Source organism: Melospiza melodia, chromosome 18 (assembly GCF_035770615.1).
Source record: "Melospiza melodia melodia isolate bMelMel2 chromosome 18, bMelMel2.pri, whole genome shotgun sequence".
Lineage (NCBI taxonomy): Eukaryota > Metazoa > Chordata > Aves > Passeriformes > Passerellidae > Melospiza > Melospiza melodia.
The window spans coordinates 16,465,114-16,486,197 of NC_086211.1; the positions used below are offsets into that span (position 1 = coordinate 16,465,114).

Genomic DNA, 21,084 nt, shown 5'->3' on the forward strand with positions numbered 1-21,084 from the left:
TGTCCAAACACGGTTGGCTTTGCAGACTTCTCCCACCTCACTTTGCTTGATTGCCTCACACTGGTGGCTCCCTGCAGCAGGAGGTCCCTGCTCTGCTCACGTTCCTGCCACCTTCAACCCGCTTTCTTTTCTGTGGCTGTGGGCAGGTTTGCTCCACAGTGTTGCACTAGCCTGTCACTCAAGGTCTTGGGGCTCAAAGGGCTTTTTTTCTGCCAAGAAGGGTACTTGTAGCAGAGATCGAGTGGGCACAGACTGAGTGAGGGACCCACTGTAATCTCCATGGCCTGTGCTGTGAGGAGTCCCTCATCTGCCACTGGCTGTGGGGGGTTACCTGGTGCAAAACAACCCCCTTTGGGTATTGTAGTGACATCAAAGACACTTTTGCGATGGGTTAGAATGGCAAAGCCTCTGTCTTTGGTGAAAACTTTGCCTTTCTGTCTCAGGAGATGGGTGATGGCTCTGTCCTTTGCTGGGGGAGGCTGCTCACTGCTCTAGGGCCATACTCTGCCATCAGGTTTGCACCTGCTTGAAAAATACACTTGGGCCCTGATGCAATTTCAGTTGAAGTCAAGGGAATCTCTCTTGATTACAGTGCAAACTGGGTAAAATTTGCCCTGTAGTAAAGGTGGTGACCTGGCAGCTGCGATAGTGTCATGTGCCAACAAGCTCTGCCATGTCCCTGTGCCCGGCACTGCTCAGTGTGGGCTCTGTGATGATACCAGGAAAGGGACGTCATCATCCCTTCTTCTCATTCAAACTGGCTTTACTATAAGCCACATTTTGTGTGAACATTCCTCAGAAAACCTCCCACTGAAGTTGGGTTGGAGTTTGTTGCAGTGTGGAGGTGGATTTGGGCCTTTTTAGGTCAGATGAAAGCTTTGATACTCAGCCTCACTTTTGTGTTTTTCCCCCTGCTACTGTCCTTTCTTCACCCTCTTCACAATGTCTGTTGACCTGCCTTTGTTGTGACGATGGGAAATTCAAGGATGTATCATACAGGGAAAATGATGAAGGAAGCAGATGAGGTCATCTCAAGCTTATCCTGACATCTGTTATGATAGGACAAGGGGTGGTGGTTTAAACAAAAGAAGGAAGATTTTGATTAGATATAAGAAAAATTTTTTTCGCAATTGGAATGGTAAGACCCTGGCCCAGGTTGCCCAGAGAAACTGAGACTGCTTCATCCCTAGGCCAGGTTGGGTGGGGCTTAGAGAAGCATGGTCTAGTGGGAGATGTCCCTGCCCATGGCAGGGGAATGGAAATGGATGTGAATTTTAAAGGTCTCTTTCAACCCAAACCGTTCTGTGACACTCTAAAGTTAAGTCCCTGTTAGGTCAGGCTGCAGGAGAACAAGATAACTTTCTACCAAGCATCATGTGTACTGGCACCACTATACATGTGCTGACAAGCTGCTCTGTTTGCTGTTTACAGACTGGTACTTAATGGCTGCTGTTTTTCTCTTCCTTTCTTCCCCTTTGTCCCCATCTCTTTCTGTTCCCTTTCTCGTATGGGATGGCTCTCATAGTACGGGATGATTTCTTTGGTAAGGCAAAGGCCTTTTTCTTTTCTTTTCTTTTCTTTTCTTTTCTTTTCTTTTCTTTTCTTTTCTTTTCTTTTCTTTTCTTTTCTTTTCTTTTCTTTTCTTTTCTTTTCTTTTCTTTTCTTTTCTTTTCTTTTCTTTTCTTTTCTTTTCTTTTCTTTTCTTTTCTTTTCTTTTCTTTTCTTTTCTTTTCTCTTCTTTTCTCTTCTTTTCTCTTCTTTTCTCTTCTTTTCTCTTCTTTTCTTTTCTTTTCTTTTCTTTTCTTTTCTTTTCTTTTCTTTTCTTTTCTTTTCTTTTCTTTTCTTTTCTTTTCTTTTCTTTTCTTTTCTTTTCTTTTCTTTTCTCTTCTTTTCTTTTCTTTTCTTTTCTTTTCTTTTCTTTTCTTTTTTCTTTTCTTTTCTTTTCTTTTCTTTTCTTTTCTTTTCTTTTCTTTTCTTTTCTTTTCTTTTCTTTTCTTTTCTTTTCTTTTCTTTTCTTTTCTTTTCTTCTCTTCTCTTCTCTTCTCTTCTCTTCTCTTCTCTTCTCTTCTCTTCTCTTCTCTTCTCTTCTCTTCTCTTCTCTTCTCTTCTCTCCTCTCCTCTCCTCTCCTCTCCTCTCCTCTCCTCTCCTCTCCTCTCCTCTCCTCTTCTCTTCTCTTCTCTTCTCTTTTTTGTGCATTTTTTTCTACATTCCTTTTATCCACTCATCATCCATCCATGTGTCTTGCATCACCTTGGTTTGGTTTTTTGTGGTGGTGGCAGCACCTCTCCAAGAAGCAGGATGCAGCTGCTCTGTAGAGGTGGTTTGGGAATTCTGGTCTGTTTCATTGTAGTTGATTATCCGCTTTGATGCTTCACACTTTGCCTGGCTGTGAGAGGAATGTGGTGTAGGTGCTCTGCTGGACAGGGCTGTGCCCACACCTCACCTCCCTTTGCTCCATGCCCCAAAGGGTTGAAAACTGAAAGTTTTCTTCCCATGAGCAGAGCTGTCCCATTACAGCCTGTGCAAGATGATCTTGTGGGGTGCCATTCCATGGCTCTGGGAGACTTCCTCTTTTTCTTTATTGCCAGAGGAGCCTTTCTGACCTCTAGATGGTTAAGGCATTGGGCTGTCACTGCATCACACACAAGCAGAAGCTGTGGTGAAGGATACTGATGGAATGCTGTGTGGCCTTTAGTTCTGGCATGATAGCTCACCCTCTTCCCCAGAATTTTTCTCTCCCAAAAACAGCTGCAGAGAGGGATGACTCAAGAATATGAAGGAAAAAGATTTAATCCAAAAAAGATGCGGGTGAGCTCTTCCCTTGATGTTCTTCAGTTCCTTTAATGTTCTTGTGCCAATGTAATACCTTACAGGCTAAATATTTAATTGATTATTTGTAAAATCACTAAAAATAAGCAAGAAAAAAATTCAATAAATTGAAGACTTCTGAGTCTTCTGACTGATATGCGGCATGTCACCAAAAAAAAAAGGGCTATAGATCCTTTACCTTACCAACCTAAAACATGCTGTAGTTTGCATTGATATTAGTGTTTCCCATTGTTGTATGTTGGAATATTCTCTGACACACATTGGCCTGAAACATCAAAGTGATTAATTGTCTGCCACTGATTTTTCAAAGGTTTTTTGAAAATGCTGCTTCTTACTCATTCTTGCTGGGAATTTGCTTTTGTCATCATAAATTCATCCCGTTTAACTGTGGGAAGAGGATCTGTGTGTTGCAGTGTTTTGGTGTGTTCTCACTTTTCATGCCCTGCCATGTTCCTCTAACTTCTGTTTAATTCAAGTTTGTGTTGTTTTTATTTTATGCAAATACTAATTAATCAGCAAATGACGTATCATGAAGACTGTTGATGTCTTTGCTATGAAAGAAGAGAGAGTTCAGAGGGCAGGACAGATACTGATTGTGGGGAGACTTCTTCATGCTCTGGGACCTGTGGTGAGATATGAGCTGCACCCCTTAGCACTGTCCTCCAACAGGGAGAGGCGTCTCTGCCTTCAGCTCTCAGGTGGCCTCTGTTCCTCACTATAAGACAGTGGGAAACAATCCAGATTTTGTATTGTGCTTTTGGTCCCTAAATTTCATTGGTTTTATGAAATACTGAATTCAACCTTCACTCTTAGCCCCAGATGTGTCAGTGTTCTTGTAAACCAGTCTGCAGACTGCAGTTGTACATGGATGCCCAAGTGCAAGTGCAGAGTGTCTGCTGTAATGTTGACTATGAGTCTGAAGTGGTGGAACCGAGACTTCACATTTTAAACATCTGTGAGAAAGCTGTTAGAGCTAGGTGTAGCAAGGGACAATCTGAAGTCCTATTGAAATTGCTCTAGCAGAAGGTCGATAATGGGGAAGCCTTTCATGTTCATGAAACTCATCACAACCATGATCCCAAATCATGCAAACAGAAAATCTGGCTTATACTAAGAAAGGAGGAAAATCACTAGTGTGCAGGACAGCAGTTTGGACAGTGTTCTGCTATCCTCTGTGAAAAACCCATGAACTCTACCTTCATTCTGTGTGAGGAATGATAAAAACTGTTTGCAATAGCTCATGGCTGAACCAGGAGTTACTGCCTTGACTTCCCTGATTGGTATTAGTGAAGCTCTCCCCTCTGTCCCTCCCAAAGAGGTTTGTGTAGACTGGGGTGAGAAGCTAGATCTGAGTTTGGATTCTCCACAGGACACATGGGTGTCTTTGCTGGTGCTGTTTGGTCATTCAGGTAGAGACACTCCACTCTACACACAGGACACAGGAATCTAGGGAAGCCTAACAAAAGTGATTTCTTTTCCTAGGGCATAAGTTAGGCAGTGCCACAAAAGCTGCATGTTTCTAGGAGAGCAGGTGAAAACTGCCTGGCCTTTCTTTTCAGGAATGGGCAAAGAAGTGGGCAATCTGCTGTTGGAGAACTCTCAGCTGCTGGAGACCAAGTAAGGAACTGTCGCATGCTCTGACCTACCTGCCTGGTTATAAACAAGATGTCACCTTGGAGTAGGTCTTAGCCAAAACTCCTTCCTCACTTGCTTATCTAACTGGTTGTCCTGAATACTTGTTCCTTCACTTGTAGAAGAAGAATTGCTCTCCTAAGCTATTTCCTAGCTGTTTCCTTTCTGCAGACACTTGGATAAAGCCTCTAGGCATGTGCTGGTAGGGCCTGATGCCATCTGAGATAAGTTTCAGGCTTTAAATTCAGTGGCAATCCATGTGTTGGTCTGAGTTTCTGTGAGGATGTTGCTGATAGTAAGGTTTCATTTGCAAGGTTTGTCATTAGGAAAAAAAAGAATTGTCATTGTTGAGTTCTTAAATATTTCGTAGTTGATGGAGGAGAAGCAGACAATGTAATGAAGTTGGTTTTTGAGAAAAGCTGGCAAACCAGCTATTAAAATTGAGGAGATGGGAAGAGGAAGGCCAAGTACTCCCAGGGTAGAGCTGGAGAACCTACTGTGATGGGAAGGTACTCATTTTATAAATGTAAGATGTTTTGGAGCTGATTGGAAATGCATATTTCTATAACCATCATCTGCAGTTATCCTCAATTGCAGATGACAGCAATTCTGAAGGGTGTATTTCAGACTTTCATTCTGCCAAAAATAGATAGGTTGCTCTACACATGCCTTCTTCAGTGTTTTGTCATCTTCCAAAGGAGAGGTTGATTTGTTAGTCAGGATACATAATTGTCCTGAACAATTATGGTGACTTTTCTGTTCTTCTGGAGCTCCATCTTCCCGTTTCCCTTGAGACATAGCTGAACTGAATTGTTAAACACACTTGTTTCAACTTTCCTAGTAGCATCTGTGACTTTAGTTGAAGATCTCTTTTATGGACAACTGCTACTTTGGGGCACTTTTGCTTATTGTCCCTTTCACACCTTTAAGAAATGCTTTGAACGTTGTGAAGAATGATTTGATTGCCAAGGTGGACCAGCTGTCTGGTGAGCAGGAGGTGCTGAAGGGAGAACTGGAAGCAACAAAGCAGGCCAAAGCCAAAATAGAAACGAGAGTCAAGGAGCTGGAGGAGGAGCTGAAGAGGTGAGTGATTACTCCCCTGCTCCAAGGAACTGGGAGTAAAGAATGGTAAACCCACCTCCTCTGTTTTACGCTGGCTGTTTCATTCATGGGATTAGCATTGGCATTTAAAGGTACTTTAGGGAGCACAAGAAGGCAGGATTAGGAATTCTGAAGGAGCAGCTTCAAACCTAGGCTCCCTGGAGTGGAGCATTTAGGGTGTGAATTTGCAATTAAAAGCCAACCAATCAGCAACAACCAAAATGACCCAAAGAAGGGGAGTTTCAAGACCAATAATTTTGAAGGAAACTGCCAAGAACTTGGTCCTCCTAGCAGCCAGGTTAGCTGTGAGAGAAGTGAATGCCCATTCATTTACTGAAAGAGCTCATACAGAGTTGCACAAGAAATATTTAAATGCCTATATCAATAATTGTTTCATTGCTCATGTTAAGACTGAGAAGAGGCAGAAGAGATTCTAAATTCTGATACAGGAATGTGTATCAGAATTAAAATATTTTTATCTTCCTTTCAAACTAGAGAAACTAAAGCCCAACTGCCCAGCAAAGCCTGGGATGGTTTCACATCCATACACACAAAGCTGCCTCCTGGAGCTCAGAGCAGAACAGTTCCATTGTGGCTGGCTGTGCATGACTGCAGGTGCTCAGGGCAGAGGACAGGGTTTGTTCTCCAGCTGGAATCTAGAAGGTTCTGTAGTCTGAGCTCAGAATCACTAAGAATAACACAGACTGGTCTCTTTATTGTTCAGAATGCATGAAATGAAAGTAGTCTTGCAAGCAGGGAGATTTTTAAAATGCCTTTTGTAATGCCTCATAAAGTAGGAGTTCAAAGAAACTGAAAGCACTCAAATACTTTCAGTATTTTTTATCAGGGTTTGGTGTTCTTTACCATTTTGGGAAATTGTTCTTCATGTTAGGGGCTTTTTTCACTGTATTGAATCCTAAAGAATCAGAGAATCTACTGAAACCAGAAGCAGTCCAGCAGAAGCATTTAAGCTAGAATTTTCCCTATCGAAAATGGCTCCATACTCATAAAATATTTGAATGTAGATGCTGGTTCAGAAACAGAAACTGGCTGAATTCTTCCAGTGGTCAGTATTTTGGTGCTCACAACAAATCTTTAAAAAAAAAAAGGGGTGAGGTCGGTGAAGCTCTTCAGAGTAATGTACTGGAAGAGGGAGGGAAAATGGCAGAGAAGCATCTCAGAATTTGTACACTTGGTACACATGGTGATGGATGCAGCCAGACTTCCCATAGCTGGTTCTCTTCCCAGACCCAGCCATGGTGTCACTTGCTGTTTTGATCCCTTTCTTCCTGTTTCCTAGAGTGAAATCTGAAGCAATTGTTGCCCGACGAGAGCCCAAAGAGGAGGTGGAGGATGTAAGCAGCTATCTCTGTACAGAATTGGTATATGACATTACTAAAATGCCTGCGGGGAAAGGGGGTTGATTTACTTACCTGTATTGCGTCATGTATATGAGTCCTGAGATGCAGATTGATAGCAATGAGGGCAAGGGTGGTGAATGGGTTGTGGCTGATGAGCATGAAATCCCTTCATACAACTTTCAAACCAGAATCTGGCACAGAGGAGCAGCCAACCCGGTGGCAGTATGACTGTGCAGGATGTAGTTTCTGTGGCTGAGTGCTAGAGCACTGCCCTGCTCAATACCATCCTAATTTAGAATCAAAATCTAGTGTGCAGTGTGGATTCTCTCAGGGCGTTACGACTGTCAGGCTTCTCCAGAAGAGCCTGTCCCCATGTAGGCAGTGGAGATGTAGCTGTGAGCACATCATGCTCTGAAATCCAGCTTACAGGTTCAGTTTTAGCCTAGATCTCTTGACTTATTTGGAGTGAACTTGGTCTGTTGAGAATTTAGGTAGATGGGAACATTTTCACGTTGTGCTCATGAGCTGCTGAAGAGAGTTGGATTTGTTTTCAGTTGAACAGACAGGAGGTCTGGTTCTTTTTATAATTTTAAAAAATAATTGATAAATTCCTTTTTGTTTATACAGTTCTTGTTCTGACTAGTCATACAGATTTGATTCAAAGTCCAGGGAGGCTAGAGAGGGACTTGGTTAATTTGTGCTGTTCCAGCTCTCAGCAGCACTTACCAACCAGGCTGAGCTTAGGAATTGCCACAGTCTAGCACAACCATGTACCACCTCTAGTAATGAGTTCCCGAAACCCTTGCAGTCTTTATTTTGGGCAGATATTTTTTTAGTCATGTTGTTCTCATTTTCCACTTTTCAAAAGAGACAAAACAGACTTTTACTCATTTTGTTCCCAACCCAAAGCTGCCTCTGCCCTCATTGGAAGGTCAATTTGTGTCACCAAAGAGGAAAAGGTGTTTCCTTAGTTTCCTGTATCCTACCTTTATCCATCTGTACTAGCAGAAAACATCCTTGCAGTCCTCCTGAGAGGGCAGGTGGCCTTATGTGGTGCTCCCTGCTGCTTGTGACTGGCTTTGCTATTAATTGAATCTTTGGTTTCCAAATTTCTGGACCAAAAGACCACTGTCAATTCTTACCATTCCTTGCAGACTGTCAAAGCACCTTGCTGGCAATAGTCCCACATTGGGGTCTGTGTATGCGAGGGCTATGTGTTCAAGTTGGTGGTGATTCTCATTCCAGTTTCCATGGGTTTGCTGAACCCACGGAGGTCCATGGCCATAGTTTGGAGCTCACTGTCTGAATTATCTCCTCATATGGGGAAATGGGGGTGAAATCAAACAGGGCAGGAGAAGAACTAACAAATATGTGTCTGTCCCTGACGTGCCTGGTACTAACCTCAATCCCATTCCATCTTTTGTTGGCTGAAGCAGTGCTCCTCCCCTCTGCAGGACAACATTCCCATTGCCCAGCGCCGGCGCTTCACCCGTGTGGAGATGGCCCGGGTCCTGATGGAGCGCAACCAGTACAAGGAGAGGCTGATGGAGCTTCAGGAGGCTGTCAGGTGGACGGAGATGATCAGGTGAGCCTGGGTGTTGGATAACATTCCTGTTTAGGACAGGACCTGTTCATGTTTTACCTTATGGTCAATGCATCCCCTACTGACACACGGTTGAGAAGTACTGGAAGTTTTCCAGACTGTAGATGCTTTTCTCCTAACACCAATTCTTTCTCTCCTGTTCCTGAACCTGGGCTGCAAATCTCATGTTACCACCGTTATTTGGGGACAGTGGATAGTTGTTCGTCTTGCTTGTTTCTTGTGTGCTTATTAATCTGGGAGAAGCTCTAGGGAGGAGTATTGCTTCTGAATGATGAGTTCTAAAGGCTACGGCTTGAAGTGACTCCAATGCTAGGTTCTGTAGTTCCCACACTGTCTGTGGCAGACAGTTTTACAGGGAGTTGATAATCACGTTAAACACATGAGCCTTGTTACTTAAAGTGGTTGGGTGAGCTTGCATTGAAGACCAGGGCATGTCCCATTCCTTGGTGTCTTTTGAAACATGTTAGAATGAATTCTGACTTTCAGCATGGCTTCCTTGATGGAAATGACCTGATGCTTGGCAGAGATGCAGAAATTAACTTGGTTCTGCTGTGTTTGTCCATAGAGCTTCCCGTGAGCACCCATCCGTGCAGGAGAAGAAGAAATCCACCATTTGGCAGTTGTAAGTTCTTCGGTGGTTTGTGCAAGATTAAGAAAAGTGGGGAGTGTTGCCATTTCTACTTCAGACAACAACTTAATAGACTCTGACATTAATGTCAGATAGAAGTTGGCTTAACCCTTTTGCCTTCAAGGGCTTCCTTTTTCCTTAGTGAAGTTAAAATCAGATCCGACCATGCACATTGACTTTGTTTCACAAGCTGAAAAAGTTCATGAGTATCCTGGAATGGAAACTTTCATACTCTGTCCTGGTTTATGAGGACACACTCACAGTCATGTGTAATAAAGGGCTGTTTTTAGAAGGTACCTATTTCTGGAAGCTAAAAACACCTTATGCCAATCAATCCAAGGATGTAGGTCTGAGTTTGAAGTAGAGCAGTTTTTGCGACAGGCTTGCAGCCTTTGATCCCAACCTCTTGCTTCTCTTTTTGTGTATCTATGGTGCTTGTCTCCCCAGGAACCTTTTCTCTTACTTGTTGGCCCTTTTCTGTCACTAGCTTCAGCCGTCTGTTCAGCTCTTCCTCCAGTCCTCCCCCAGCAAAGAGGACCTACCCCTCTGTGAATATCCACTACAAGTCTCCCACCACGGCGGGGTTCAGCCAGCGGCGCAGCCACACCATGTGTCAGATCTCCTCCGGCAGCCGTACCCTCGAGTTCTTCCCTGACGAGTGAGTTACAGGGCTGTGTGCCAAGCCAGGCTCCCCTGCAGCGCTCCCAAAGAACAGCAGTGTTTGAAATAAGCTGTTTTCCACTTTGGAAACAGTCTGTGTGATGTTAGTATGTCTCTGTTCTCTGTGGCTTACCTCCCTGAGCTTTCACTCATCAGGTACTATATGGATGGGTTCAGCAAACCTTGTCCTTCCAAACATACAATATCCATGGCTTTTCAGGCCATGATGGATCATCTCAGCAGGGACCATGGGAGCTCCATGTGGCCCCACTCTAGTTCTGCACTTGTATTTGCAGACTGGGATGGAATGAAGGAGCGTTTTTGTGGTGGAGTGTGATGGCAGCATCAAGACAAAGGGATGAAATGTCTGCACAACCCTTTTGACAAGGGGTTTAAGAAAAGATAAAAGTTCTCTCCACAGCACATTAAAGTTCCAGTAGTTGGTTTTAATTTAAACCATGCTAAAAATGAGCCTCTGGGCATCGCTACTACAGTCTTACCCAAATTCTTTGTGTTGCTCAGATGAAAGGAGAAAACTCTTCAGTGCTTTACATGACTTCACAATGTGTTCTGCCATTGCAAAGGTTGCTTGGTTCCACATGGGGTGTATTTTTATAGAAGGACTTTGGAGAATGTGGTGGTAAAGTAGGATAACTTCTACAATAAAAAGGATTTGTTGAAAAGATACTGCATTTTGTAGAAGGGTAAATTAAAACTTTTTAGATGCCCATTGCCCTTATTCCATCTTTTTCTCTTATGACATCTCACAGTCATGCTGTGTCATCCTTCTCTAAAACCTGTTTTTGAAGGGCTCTTGGAACATCATAAGAGGTGATGACAATAACTTGGCTTGCCACATTGCTCAGGTGATGGGTCAGAACTCCCTGTGTCTGTTTCTCAACACTTTTCTGTCTCTGACTCCCTACATCTCTTTTCACAGTTGGATCTGGTTTGCTGTGTGTGCCCTCCCTGGTACTGGCCACACTCCCTTCACCCTCAGTTCCTCTCTTTAACGATCAGCTGGGTGACGCTGTGCTTCTCTCCTCAGCGACTGCACATCTTCAGCACGCCGTGAGCAGAAGCGAGAGCAGTACCGGCAGGTTCGGGAGCACGTGCGGAACGATGATGGGCGGTTGCAGGCCTGTGGCTGGAGCCTCCCAGCCAAGTACAAGCAGGTAGGGACCATGCTCTGGACAGGCTGAGTGGAAGGTGACTTTAGTCATTAACTAGGGACCTTAGTCATTAACTATTTAATTTAGACGTACCATGTGCATGTTTTGTTTGTGTGATAATTGTAGGCCATCATAGACCAAAGTGATGTTCTGTATATCTCCACCAAAGTCAATGGAGGGACTTTGATTCCTCTGCATGAAAGTACTGAAACCGAAAAGTACCCTAAACCAAAAGTGCCCTAAACCAGAATCCAGTTATTTTTAAACTAAATTTCCTTTGTTATAATTGGGCCGGAACATTAGTTATTTCATTTATACTCTGAGAACTTTAACAGTCATTTAGTATGAAAACCAAATGTAGTTTATGCCCACTTTTTCCCATCAGTAACACAAAATCAAATAACATCAGCCTCAATTGTTGACTTGTGACACGTTTAACTGGTCAGAGACCTCCTGAAAGGGAGGAGCCTGGCAGCATGGCTTGGAGGTTTCAGGCCATAGAGGCATTAAGTTTGGAAAAGACTTTTAAGATCAAGTCCAGCTGTCATGATGAAGGGAATGCTAGTTGTCCTGACTCTTTGCAGGGAGCATCCTTTCTCTATCAGCAGGTCAATGTGTAGCCTCTGTGGGCCATCACTGGGGCACTGATGATTGTGAAATGGTATCTTGGGTGTGCTGCTCCTCTCCCCTTAAGGACTCTTGTTTCACACAAGATGTGATAGGAAGCCTCAGCAGCAGCCACCTCTGATTGGTTGTGTTACACTGGTTCCATCTCTCTTGATGTATCCTGGTGTTTGCAGCTTTATACTGTCTTTTTTGTCTTCTCTCCCCCTAGCTGAGCCCCAATGGTGGTCAGGAGGACACTCGCATGAAAAATGTCCCTGTGCCTGTATATTGTCGCCCATTAGTAGAGAAGGACCCAACTATGAAGGTATGTTGTTTCTGCTTACCGTGCAGTCCAGAAAGGGGACATGAAATAAGCAAGGGATTTGGGTCACTAAACCTGCCATTTTTACAACAATCTATTATTTAGACATTATATATTCCAAATTCTATCTTCCACTTCCTTTTATTGAATGGTGGTTTGTAGTGAATGTAGGAAAAAGTATTTTAGGACAAAATTCTCAGCTGTTCTGGTTGCTAGGTTCCCTGCTGCTCCCTGATATCTTTTGCTTTTTTTGAGACAATTCATCAACAGCAGCAACATTTTATGCTTCTAATGCTTTTGCTAAGACTCCTCAAGGTGTAATGGAAACTAATATAAAAATTCATGAAAATGACCAAGTGAAAGTAAAAACACATTTCATCACTCCTTAGATTTTACTGTTGACCAGAATTCATTGGAACCAGGCAAGTGTTATCTGGAGTAGATTTTTGTGAAGCCATATCTATTAATACTAGAATGTTTTGAGTAGAATTGCAGCTGGGTATAAGCGGTCATCTGTGGCAGACTTACCTGCTGTAGCTGGTTGTTTTGAAATAGTCAGTTTGTCATTACTTCATTCAGAGATGATTTTTAGAAGTTATCCTGATGGTTAAATTGTAAGAATTTTTTTTTGCTATTGTTTCTAGAAGGTTCTAGGTGTGATCTTTAGATAATGTTCTGTGTACCATCTTTTCTTTAAGGTTTTGGGTAAATCTAGTATTTCTGTAGTCCTCTTCCTCTTATAGGTATTCTCTTAAAAAGCTCTCTGGAAATAATTCATAGGAGGTTAGCTGGATTTGATTTCAGAAAACTGGTTTTTTGGGAGCTAAACCAGCAGACTATTTTTCCACACTTCCAGAGATGGGGCAGCCACAGGCTTCTCTCTGGGTAACCTCACACCCTCACAGGGAAGAATCTCTTTCTAATATCTCATTTAACCTGTCTTCTGTCAGTTTGAACACATTAAACATCTGTCATGTCCTGGCTTGCATTGCTGCAGTGACTAAAAAGCAGTGATGTTGCCGGGTAGAGATCCTCTGGCTTACCTCTATCAATCCGGATATCTTCTAGTAGAAATCATCAAGATCTGGTGTTTCCAACTAAATGTTTTAGACGTTTGACATTTGGCAGTTCTCCACAAAGGTGCCTAAATTCAAAGAGACCACGGAGCCTGCAGGATTCTTAGTTCAGATTCCTGCTTCTGTTTCTTAGCTGTGGTGTGCAGCTGGAGTAAATCTCTCAGGATGGAGACCTTTGGAACAGGAGCCTGGAAATGGGCAGAAACTAGATCCTGGGCACGATCCTCTCACCTGTGACAGGGAAGTGGAAGGTGACAACAACAAAAGTAACCATACATCTCCTGAGAAAAAAAAGGTCAGAAAATAAAGTGGATTTTTTTCCCTCCGATGTTTTTTCTCATTTCATCCCTACCATACCCCCTCTCTCAGTATCTTTGTACTATGCCATAAAATGTTCTTGTCCTTGTGGGACTGTGCTGTGGTGTGCTGGCTCTTCTGTAACTTTAGGTGTGATCTGGGACAAATCATCCAGTGTAAAGTTTTCCAACTTTTGCTTTTGAAACGTTTGGAATTTTGAATAAAATCCTAATAATAAGGGCAATGAAATGCTTGACTGAGGTTGCTAGGGAGATTTTATAGCCCTCATCATTGTAAATTAATAAATACATTCAGGGAAAGCTTTGTTAAAAGAACATGGTCTGTGAGTCCATTTGGGCCTCTTGAGATTTAATGCATTCTGGTTTTTGGTAGCCTTAAGTGATTTTTTGGGTTTTTTTCCTGTTTAAAGAACCAAGCTGTAATTTGCAGATAATCATACAATATTTTATGCTGTCTGGTTTGTAGGGTTTTTCTCCACATGTGTCTTATATTGCTGCCTTATACTCTCCCAAGACCAGCTTGCTTAAGCTGATCAGTTGGGTGCATCCCAGACTCACAGCATCCTGGATGACTGAATATTCAGTGATACATTTGTCAGACATCTCAACAGAAAAATTAGTGGCCACATTGCTCTTGCCTAAGGAGTCAGACAGGCTCTTTGGCCAGTGCTCTGGATACTAGTGCAGTAACATGAATGGAATCAAATTAATAAAAATATAACTGATTAGACAACAATATAAAAAAGAAAATTTTTTTCTATCGTTCTACTGTAGAATAGAATATATAATTTAAAATAAATTACACCATGTCTAAGTGTTGCCAAGCACTGTTAAGCTCAGGTTGATCCAAGAGAAGTGCTGATCACACCCATGTGTGTCTGCTCTCCCAAAGGCAAAGGAGCTCCATGAGATGGATTCCACATCCAGCCGTGTCTGGATCCTCACTAGCACGCTGTCAACCAGTAAAGTCGTGATAATTGATGCCAACCAGCCTGGCACAGTGGTGGACCAATTCACTGTCTGCAATGCTCACGTACTCTGCATCTCCAGCATCCCCGGTGAGTGAAGCCCAGGCTGTGGTCTTGACAGGGTCCCTGCCCCACTGAGGAGTAATAGACATCCTCACTTGGTAGCTAACCCCTGGGCTGTGTTGTGTTCTGTAATTGTCCCCCAAAATCATAACGCAGATCTTGCCTTCCTGGAGGACCTTTCTGTGGAGATCCCTCCCTGTTCTTCAGTGTTCAGTAAGTCTTTCCTTTGGTATACAGCAGGTGTTTTTTGGAAGTAGGAGCGAGCCTTGTCGGGCATAGAAGGGCTCTGTACCTGTGTTGGATACTCATACTAGGGATGAGGGGATCTGCTGTGGATCAGGCTGCTGATGGATGGTGTGGTGCTTCTCCAAGGTGGTGAACCCTGAAGGATCAGAATCTCCCATCATTAGGGTGACCTCAGGAGTACATTAAATTAGCAGTAATTGCTTGATTTAATGAGAACCTGTTCTTTGCCTTCAGCGGCCAGTGAGAGTGACTATCCCCCAGGCGAGATCTTCCTGGAGGGGGATGTGAATCCCGAAGACTCAGCTGGAGCAGATGGTGTCTTGGCAGGGATCACGCTGGTGGGTTGTGCAACCCGCTGCAATGTGCCACGAAGCAACTGTTCCTCGCGTGGGGACACACCTGTTCTGGACAAGGGACAGAGTAAGTTTTGGGATGTAAAACTTAGTGACATATCAATTACACCTAATCCTGTATGAGCTCATGGTGTTACAGCCATATCCTCTTGTCCCCAAGTTAAGCACTTCAGAGGCCTCCATAATTTTGTTACTGTGATGCAGGACTACCAAAGGCCCTTTTTGTATATTTCTTCTTAGAGCCCTGCTTTCTTCTCTGATTCACATGCTGCAGCCTAGTTGCAGGAGTCATACAGCAGAGTATTTTGGGCATGTGAGATGTTTGCCCTGCTTCAGGTGCTGCTGTTCTGATTGCTTTCTTCCCTGAGTATTGGGAAGCCAATTAAGCTCACATGCAAATCATACTGCTGCCCTTGCTGACTCCATACTGTAGTGACAGCCTTGGAGCCCTTCCAGTGCTGTCCTGTGCTAGTCATAGATTATGTTTCACTTTAAAATAGTGTCTGTTTCCCATCCAGGGAGAAGATACCTGATGAGCTGCTGTGTCTGTGGCACAGGCTCAGGGCTTGACTGAGTTTGGCAAGGAAAGATACATTAAAGAATTGACAGCCTGATATCTATATAGATTCTTCAGCATGTTTCACATTGTTCATTGTTCTCCAGGTGAGGTGGCTCCTGTCTGCAACGGGAAGATCAACCAGTCTCAGTCTACTGAGGAGGCAACAGAGGCTACAGAGGTACCAGAAAGCAGTGCCAGTGAGGCAGAGCTGACACAGGCCCGGCCTGGGCCCCTCACCGAGCATGTGTTCACAGACCCTGTCCCAGCCCAAGCACTCAGGCAGAATGGGTAGGTGAGCTGGGGTCAGAATAGTGGTTCTGTTCTATTACTGATCTGTTTTCATAAGCTTTGTGACAAGAGAAGCAGCCTAAGCTTCTGATAAAGTTCAGACTTCTATCAGTTTTGTGCCCAAGCAATTTTATAGATGGGATAACAGGGAAGGAAAAGAATGTCATGAAAACAGACATGGCTCAGCCTGCAACTGACTGGGTCAGCTGTTAAAATGTAAATATTTGACCTCTCACTATGAACTTAGACTTGTGGTTAAGGCAGATCTCCCAAAGTACATGTACACTTCATGTTCTTACTGATGGAGCTTACTGAAATGTGTGTAGAAATGATTGATTTACTTGGTTACTTTTACAGCATATCAAAGTACCTCTGATGTGCTGTAAAAGTAACCAAGAAAATGTATTCACCACTCAAAAAGTTCTTAAGACAAACAATGCTGATGTGATGGCCTTAAGAATAGGGTAGAAGTCTTGGATGCAGATTGTTCCTGAATGCCAGTGTTGTTCTAAGTTGCTTCTATTGAAGCTGCAAATGAACAGAGAAAATATTGTTTGTGTAATAGTCTTGCTAAACTCAGTTGGGGTCTGTAGATTTGAAGTACTTGTTGTTTGTAAGGGGAGGAGAAAGGAAATACTGTAAATTGCAGATTTGCAGTTGAAAACTACTAGAGAAGGAAGCAATTTGTGTCTTCAAGGGCCCATACCAGTCTGTGAGTGCCAGGCTGTGGGCCTAGGTGGGCATTCTGTGCACTGCTGCTGCTAAATCTCTTAACACCGTTCTTTTGCTTCTTCAGGGAGAATGGGCAGCTGAAGATGGAGCCCAGCACAACACTGCCAGATCAGGAGTCAACCAAGGATGCTGGGACCTGCACCAGTGCTGCCCCCACCATGTGGCTGGGAGCTCAAAATGGCTGGTGTGTTCCCCTTGGGCTGGCAATTCTCTGTGTCACAGCCCTGCTCTGGGCTCTATTTTTCAAGTCCACACACCTTTTGTTCATTGCTTGTTTCTGAAGAAGGTTTCTATTCCTCATTTCATTGCTCAGCTTACCATAGTCTCAGGGATTTAACATCACTTTCTTACCTCACCTCCACTTTTCCTACCAGAAGGGAAAACTCAAACCTGAGCAGGCTGAAGATGTGGGGCTCTGCTGCTAACCCTCCCCAATTTGTCCCCTCTCACAGGCTTTACGTGCACTCGGCTGTGTCCAACTGGAAGAAGTGTCTGCACTCAATAAAGCTGAAGGACTCTGTGCTGAGCCTGGTGTAAGTGTGTGTTGCAAGGGACCCGAAGGAGAAGGTTTTAGGCCTGAGTGATGCTTTAGAGGGTATTATCAGCTCTTGGTTGTAGATTTACAGAATCAGAGAATGGTTTTGGTTGGAACAGACCTTAAAGATTCTCTTGTTTCAACTCCCTGCCATGAGCAAGGATACTTTCCACTAGACCAGGTTGCTCCAAGCCCCATCCACATTCCCAGCCTTGAATACTTCCAAGGGATGCGGCAGCCCCAACTTTTTCTTTGCTTTCGTAAGTGTGTTGTTTTGTGAGAGAAGTTTCCCAAGGTTTTTGTAATGGGAAAGCCTCATATCAACCCATTTTTCTGCTCAGTTGTGGTCCTGACCTGATTCAGTGAATACATGTCTAGCAATATCAAGAGGAAGTAAGTGGGGAGGAGAAAGGCAAAATTTCACTGAGGGTTAAATTAGGGGGAATTTGTTGAAATTGATGGTGTTTGTATTGTGAAGGAGAAGAATTCCCTCAACAGAAAACTCACAGATGTGATGATCTTACTGCACTGAAGGTAAGAGGATGTTCCTGCAATGCTAAAACTGGCTGGGAATTCTGGAGACTATGTAAAGATAGTGTGTATGGATGGCAGGAAGAGTTTTGGAGTCCCTCATTTCTACTGCATTTTTTATGTATTTACTATTCTGTTATTTCAGGCATGTGAAAGGGAGGGTCCTGGTTGCTCTGGCAGATGGAACACTAGCCATATTCCATCGAGGAGAAGGTAAGTATCAATGTAATAGAGAAAACAAAGTTTGGCTGAAAGTGTAGCAGTGGATTAAACGCTCTTCCAAGGTGAGAAAGTTGCTGGCTGCTGGGGTACAAACACTGAGTTAAAATGCATGGCTGTTATATACATCATTGATATCCTAAATCATCACTATATTCTAACACCACTTCTTGAGCTTTTCTGAACAAAAATGTGTATGTGTACTGTGTAGTACATGTGGAGTAAATGTGACACTTTCAGGAATACATATGCTGTGCACTGGTTTGAGGTACACTTAGTAAATTCAGTTTCTGGTCATCTTCACTGCTATGGAGTTTGTGTCCCTATGGCTTGAACAGTCTTAGCTATGTTCATATCTGACAGCACATGGGGATTTGCTAACTATGACTAAAGAACTTAGTTATTCATTGAGTAGCAGTTCATTCAGCAAGCAGAAATATAGAGATTTTTGGGCTTGTGCAATTCAAATTTTGATTCAGCCTTTGTCATGAGCTCAAGCCTGACCATTGACACATCAAAATTGTTCCCATCAGAAGTAAGATAAAGCTTCATGACATAGAGGCTTCCTGTCTGTGAAGGACACAATATCTGCCTGGTTATTAAAAATAAGAGTGAAGAAGGGAGATCTGATGACTTTTCCTGGATTTAACCGTTTGGGGGAATTATGTTGAAGGTCTGTGACATGAGGAAGCCCCACCACAAGGACTGTATGGCCCATTTCCTTTTAAGTTTCTGCATAGTCTTGTTCAGCTGTCTTCCCTCTTCTCTCACTGCTTTTGTTGTACTTGTTAGAGAAGTCTGTTCACTTCATTGCAATAAAGGATGTTAATATTGGCCTGATTTGAGTGCTGTCGGACATCAAACTAAACTTTATTGTTACATTTCATAAGTGTAAGGCTGAAACAGGAGTCTCGGGAAGGTCACAGACATAAGCAAACTGCGCATTTGAGTATCAGCTAAGCCTGTATACCAACATATATATAGAAAAGTAGAGGATTCTATTGTATGGAATGTCCTTACATGTCATGGAGGAGATGCATCTTTCTACACTTGTTTTTTTAACTCAGATGGTCAGTGGGATCTCAGTAATTACCACCTGATGGATCTTGGCCACACTCACCACTCCATCCGTTGCATGGCTGTGGTCTACGATAGAGTCTGGTGTGGCTACAAGAACAAAATCCATGTTATCCAGCCAAAGACAATGCAGATTGAGGTAAGAGAGCACAAACGTGTCTATGTGTGCACACACTTGTGTTGTATTTATTCTTAATAGCTCTTGACCAAGATTGTCAGTCTGGGTCATATTATGATCAAATCTGCCAGGGGTTATTTGTTCCTTCCTCCCTTTGCAGAGCAAATTCTATCAGAAAGTATAAACTGACAATTTTCTTTGCCTTTACTAGGGAGTCTGTGGGGCCATGTACTGTCCAAACATAGGTGTTTGATTTACAGTGTCTCTTCACATATAATCTAAGGCTTCTCCATCTTTAGGCATTATGGCACCAAGGAACAGAACAGTTAGCCCCTGGGATCCCATTAAGAGAAAACAATGTTTAGAGCCTTTTGGGTGAAAATCAGTACAGTGGTCGTGGTACAAATCTGAGAATGCTTGACGTAATTCTGATTGAGGAGAGAAGAAGTGCTAGATCTGAAGTTCACATTAGTGAGCCAAAGCAGTTTGGTCTTTGGAATTTATCCTGGAGTTTTCCTTTTCTGTCAAGTACATTGAAAGCTCTTGGTGTCTAAATGTTCTTGCTCCTGAAGTGGTCTGAAAAGACCATCAATTCTAATTGCAAACCTGCCAGACAGCTGCTCAAGCAAAGAATTTTTTGTGTACAGTAATGAACTGCTGGGATCAGCTGGCATTAACACAGCTTCTCCAAGATCTTTGGAACCCAAACAAGTGATCTCAGTTGAAAATTGAGTATGTGTATATGTGGAGTATAGATAATGGCAAAACTTCTGTGAACTCACATTGGTATTTTAGAAATCCTTTGATGCCCATCCTCGTCGGGAGAGCCAGGTACGACAGCTGGCATGGATTGGAGATGGCGTCTGGGTTTCCATCCGCCTGGACTCCACGCTGAGGCTCTACCATGCCCACAGCCATCAACATCTGCAGGATGTCGACATTGAGCCTTATGTCAGCAAGATGCTAGGTGAGGGTCTGTTGCTTACTGAGCTCAAGGCAGAATTTGCCCAAAGCAGACCTTGCCCAAAGTCACCACTGACTACCCAACTCTCATTCGTGCTTCCTAGGCACTGGAAAGCTGGGCTTCTCCTTTGTGCGGATCACAGCCTTGCTCATTGCTGGCAACCGCCTTTGGGTGGGCACCGGGAACGGTGTTGTCATCTCCATTCCCCTGACTGAGAGTAAGTGACATTTATTCAAAGTACTCCTGCATCTCTCCTAAAGAAAAAGCAGCTTTTAGGTGTTATTTGTGCAGCATGGCAGGTGGTTCAGGCAGGCTGATGCTTTCCTGATATTTGACACCCTTTAATCATAGCCATTTCAGGGAGAAGAGCCCAGAGTATGAGCAGCCCTGGACCTTGACAGAGCAGAGTGATGTGAACTGATTCTGTAGCTATTGTGAAACAGGAGAAACAAAGCTTTGGGAATTGTAGTAAGTCACCAAAAGGAGGTCATGGGATGAGAAGGCACCAGGAAGATCTCCTTGGAAATTCCACTTTGGCCTAGTCATCTAAATGTCTCTGTAGCAGTATTTTCCAAAAACTGAGCTTAGAAAAGCTCCATTTACTCAGATTAGGGCTCAGCTTTATCAATCAACTAGAAATAGGTATCCTACACCAAATCCAGTCTGGTGAGGGGACCCAGCAGTAAGAGTAAATAGGTGAATCTCTGGAGCTGGAAGTTTAATTGAAGCTCTTACTAGTCCTGTTCTGAACCTGCCTGTCAGCATCTTATTTTGAAGGTCTTATCCAGATCACCATGGGGAAGTAGGATTTGAGAGTGATGGCAATTGCTCTCAACAGAAAGCAGCCAAATGTGTGTTTTCTCACCAATGCTCACAGGAAAGCTGAGAAACAAATACCTCTTGTGTAAAAACAGCAAACCTCTTGTAATCCTCCTGGAAGTCAGACTTGGGATGGTCTCCTGAGGGCAATGAAGTTGGATGTGTCTGGGGTCCACACCAGGAGGGCAGTGACACAGTCCTGTTCATGCATTTTGGTCATTGCAATTTTGGTCTTGTTTCTGAGTTCCTCTTGAAGCCCATTCTGTCTTAAGGCTGCTGTCCTTGTTCTGAGTTAAACTTTTTC

General features: G+C 43.4%; 1 protein-coding gene across 28 annotated transcripts in view; it reads left to right on the plus strand.

Moving 5' to 3' along the window:
• The window catches only part of MAPK8IP3 (mitogen-activated protein kinase 8 interacting protein 3), a 71,944-nt gene that overhangs the window by 44,388 nt on the left and 6,472 nt on the right, over window positions 1-21,084 (plus strand). For 10 of the 28 annotated variants that reach the window (XM_063171365.1, XM_063171369.1, XM_063171368.1 and 7 more), the window contains 19 exons: window positions 1,526-1,543; window positions 4,390-4,447; window positions 5,393-5,545; window positions 6,864-6,945; window positions 8,358-8,509; window positions 9,093-9,149; window positions 9,643-9,813; window positions 10,864-10,990; window positions 11,823-11,918; window positions 13,125-13,286; window positions 14,201-14,366; window positions 14,820-15,005; window positions 15,602-15,785; window positions 16,582-16,701; window positions 16,970-17,050; window positions 17,729-17,796; window positions 18,870-19,018; window positions 19,793-19,964; window positions 20,065-20,178. In XM_063171365.1, coding sequence (XP_063027435.1) covers window positions 1,526-1,543; window positions 4,390-4,447; window positions 5,393-5,545; window positions 6,864-6,945; window positions 8,358-8,509; window positions 9,093-9,149; window positions 9,643-9,813; window positions 10,864-10,990; window positions 11,823-11,918; window positions 13,125-13,286; window positions 14,201-14,366; window positions 14,820-15,005; window positions 15,602-15,785; window positions 16,582-16,701; window positions 16,970-17,050; window positions 17,729-17,796; window positions 18,870-19,018; window positions 19,793-19,964; window positions 20,065-20,178 — 2,316 coding nt within the window. The remainder of the gene's footprint in view (window positions 1-1,525; window positions 1,544-4,389; window positions 4,448-5,392; window positions 5,546-6,863; window positions 6,946-8,357; window positions 8,510-9,092; window positions 9,150-9,642; window positions 9,814-10,863; window positions 10,991-11,822; window positions 11,919-13,124; window positions 13,287-14,200; window positions 14,367-14,819; window positions 15,006-15,601; window positions 15,786-16,581; window positions 16,702-16,969; window positions 17,051-17,728; window positions 17,797-18,869; window positions 19,019-19,792; window positions 19,965-20,064; window positions 20,179-21,084) is intronic. The other 18 variants (XM_063171371.1, XM_063171387.1, XM_063171378.1 and 15 more) reach the window with 9 other exon arrangements.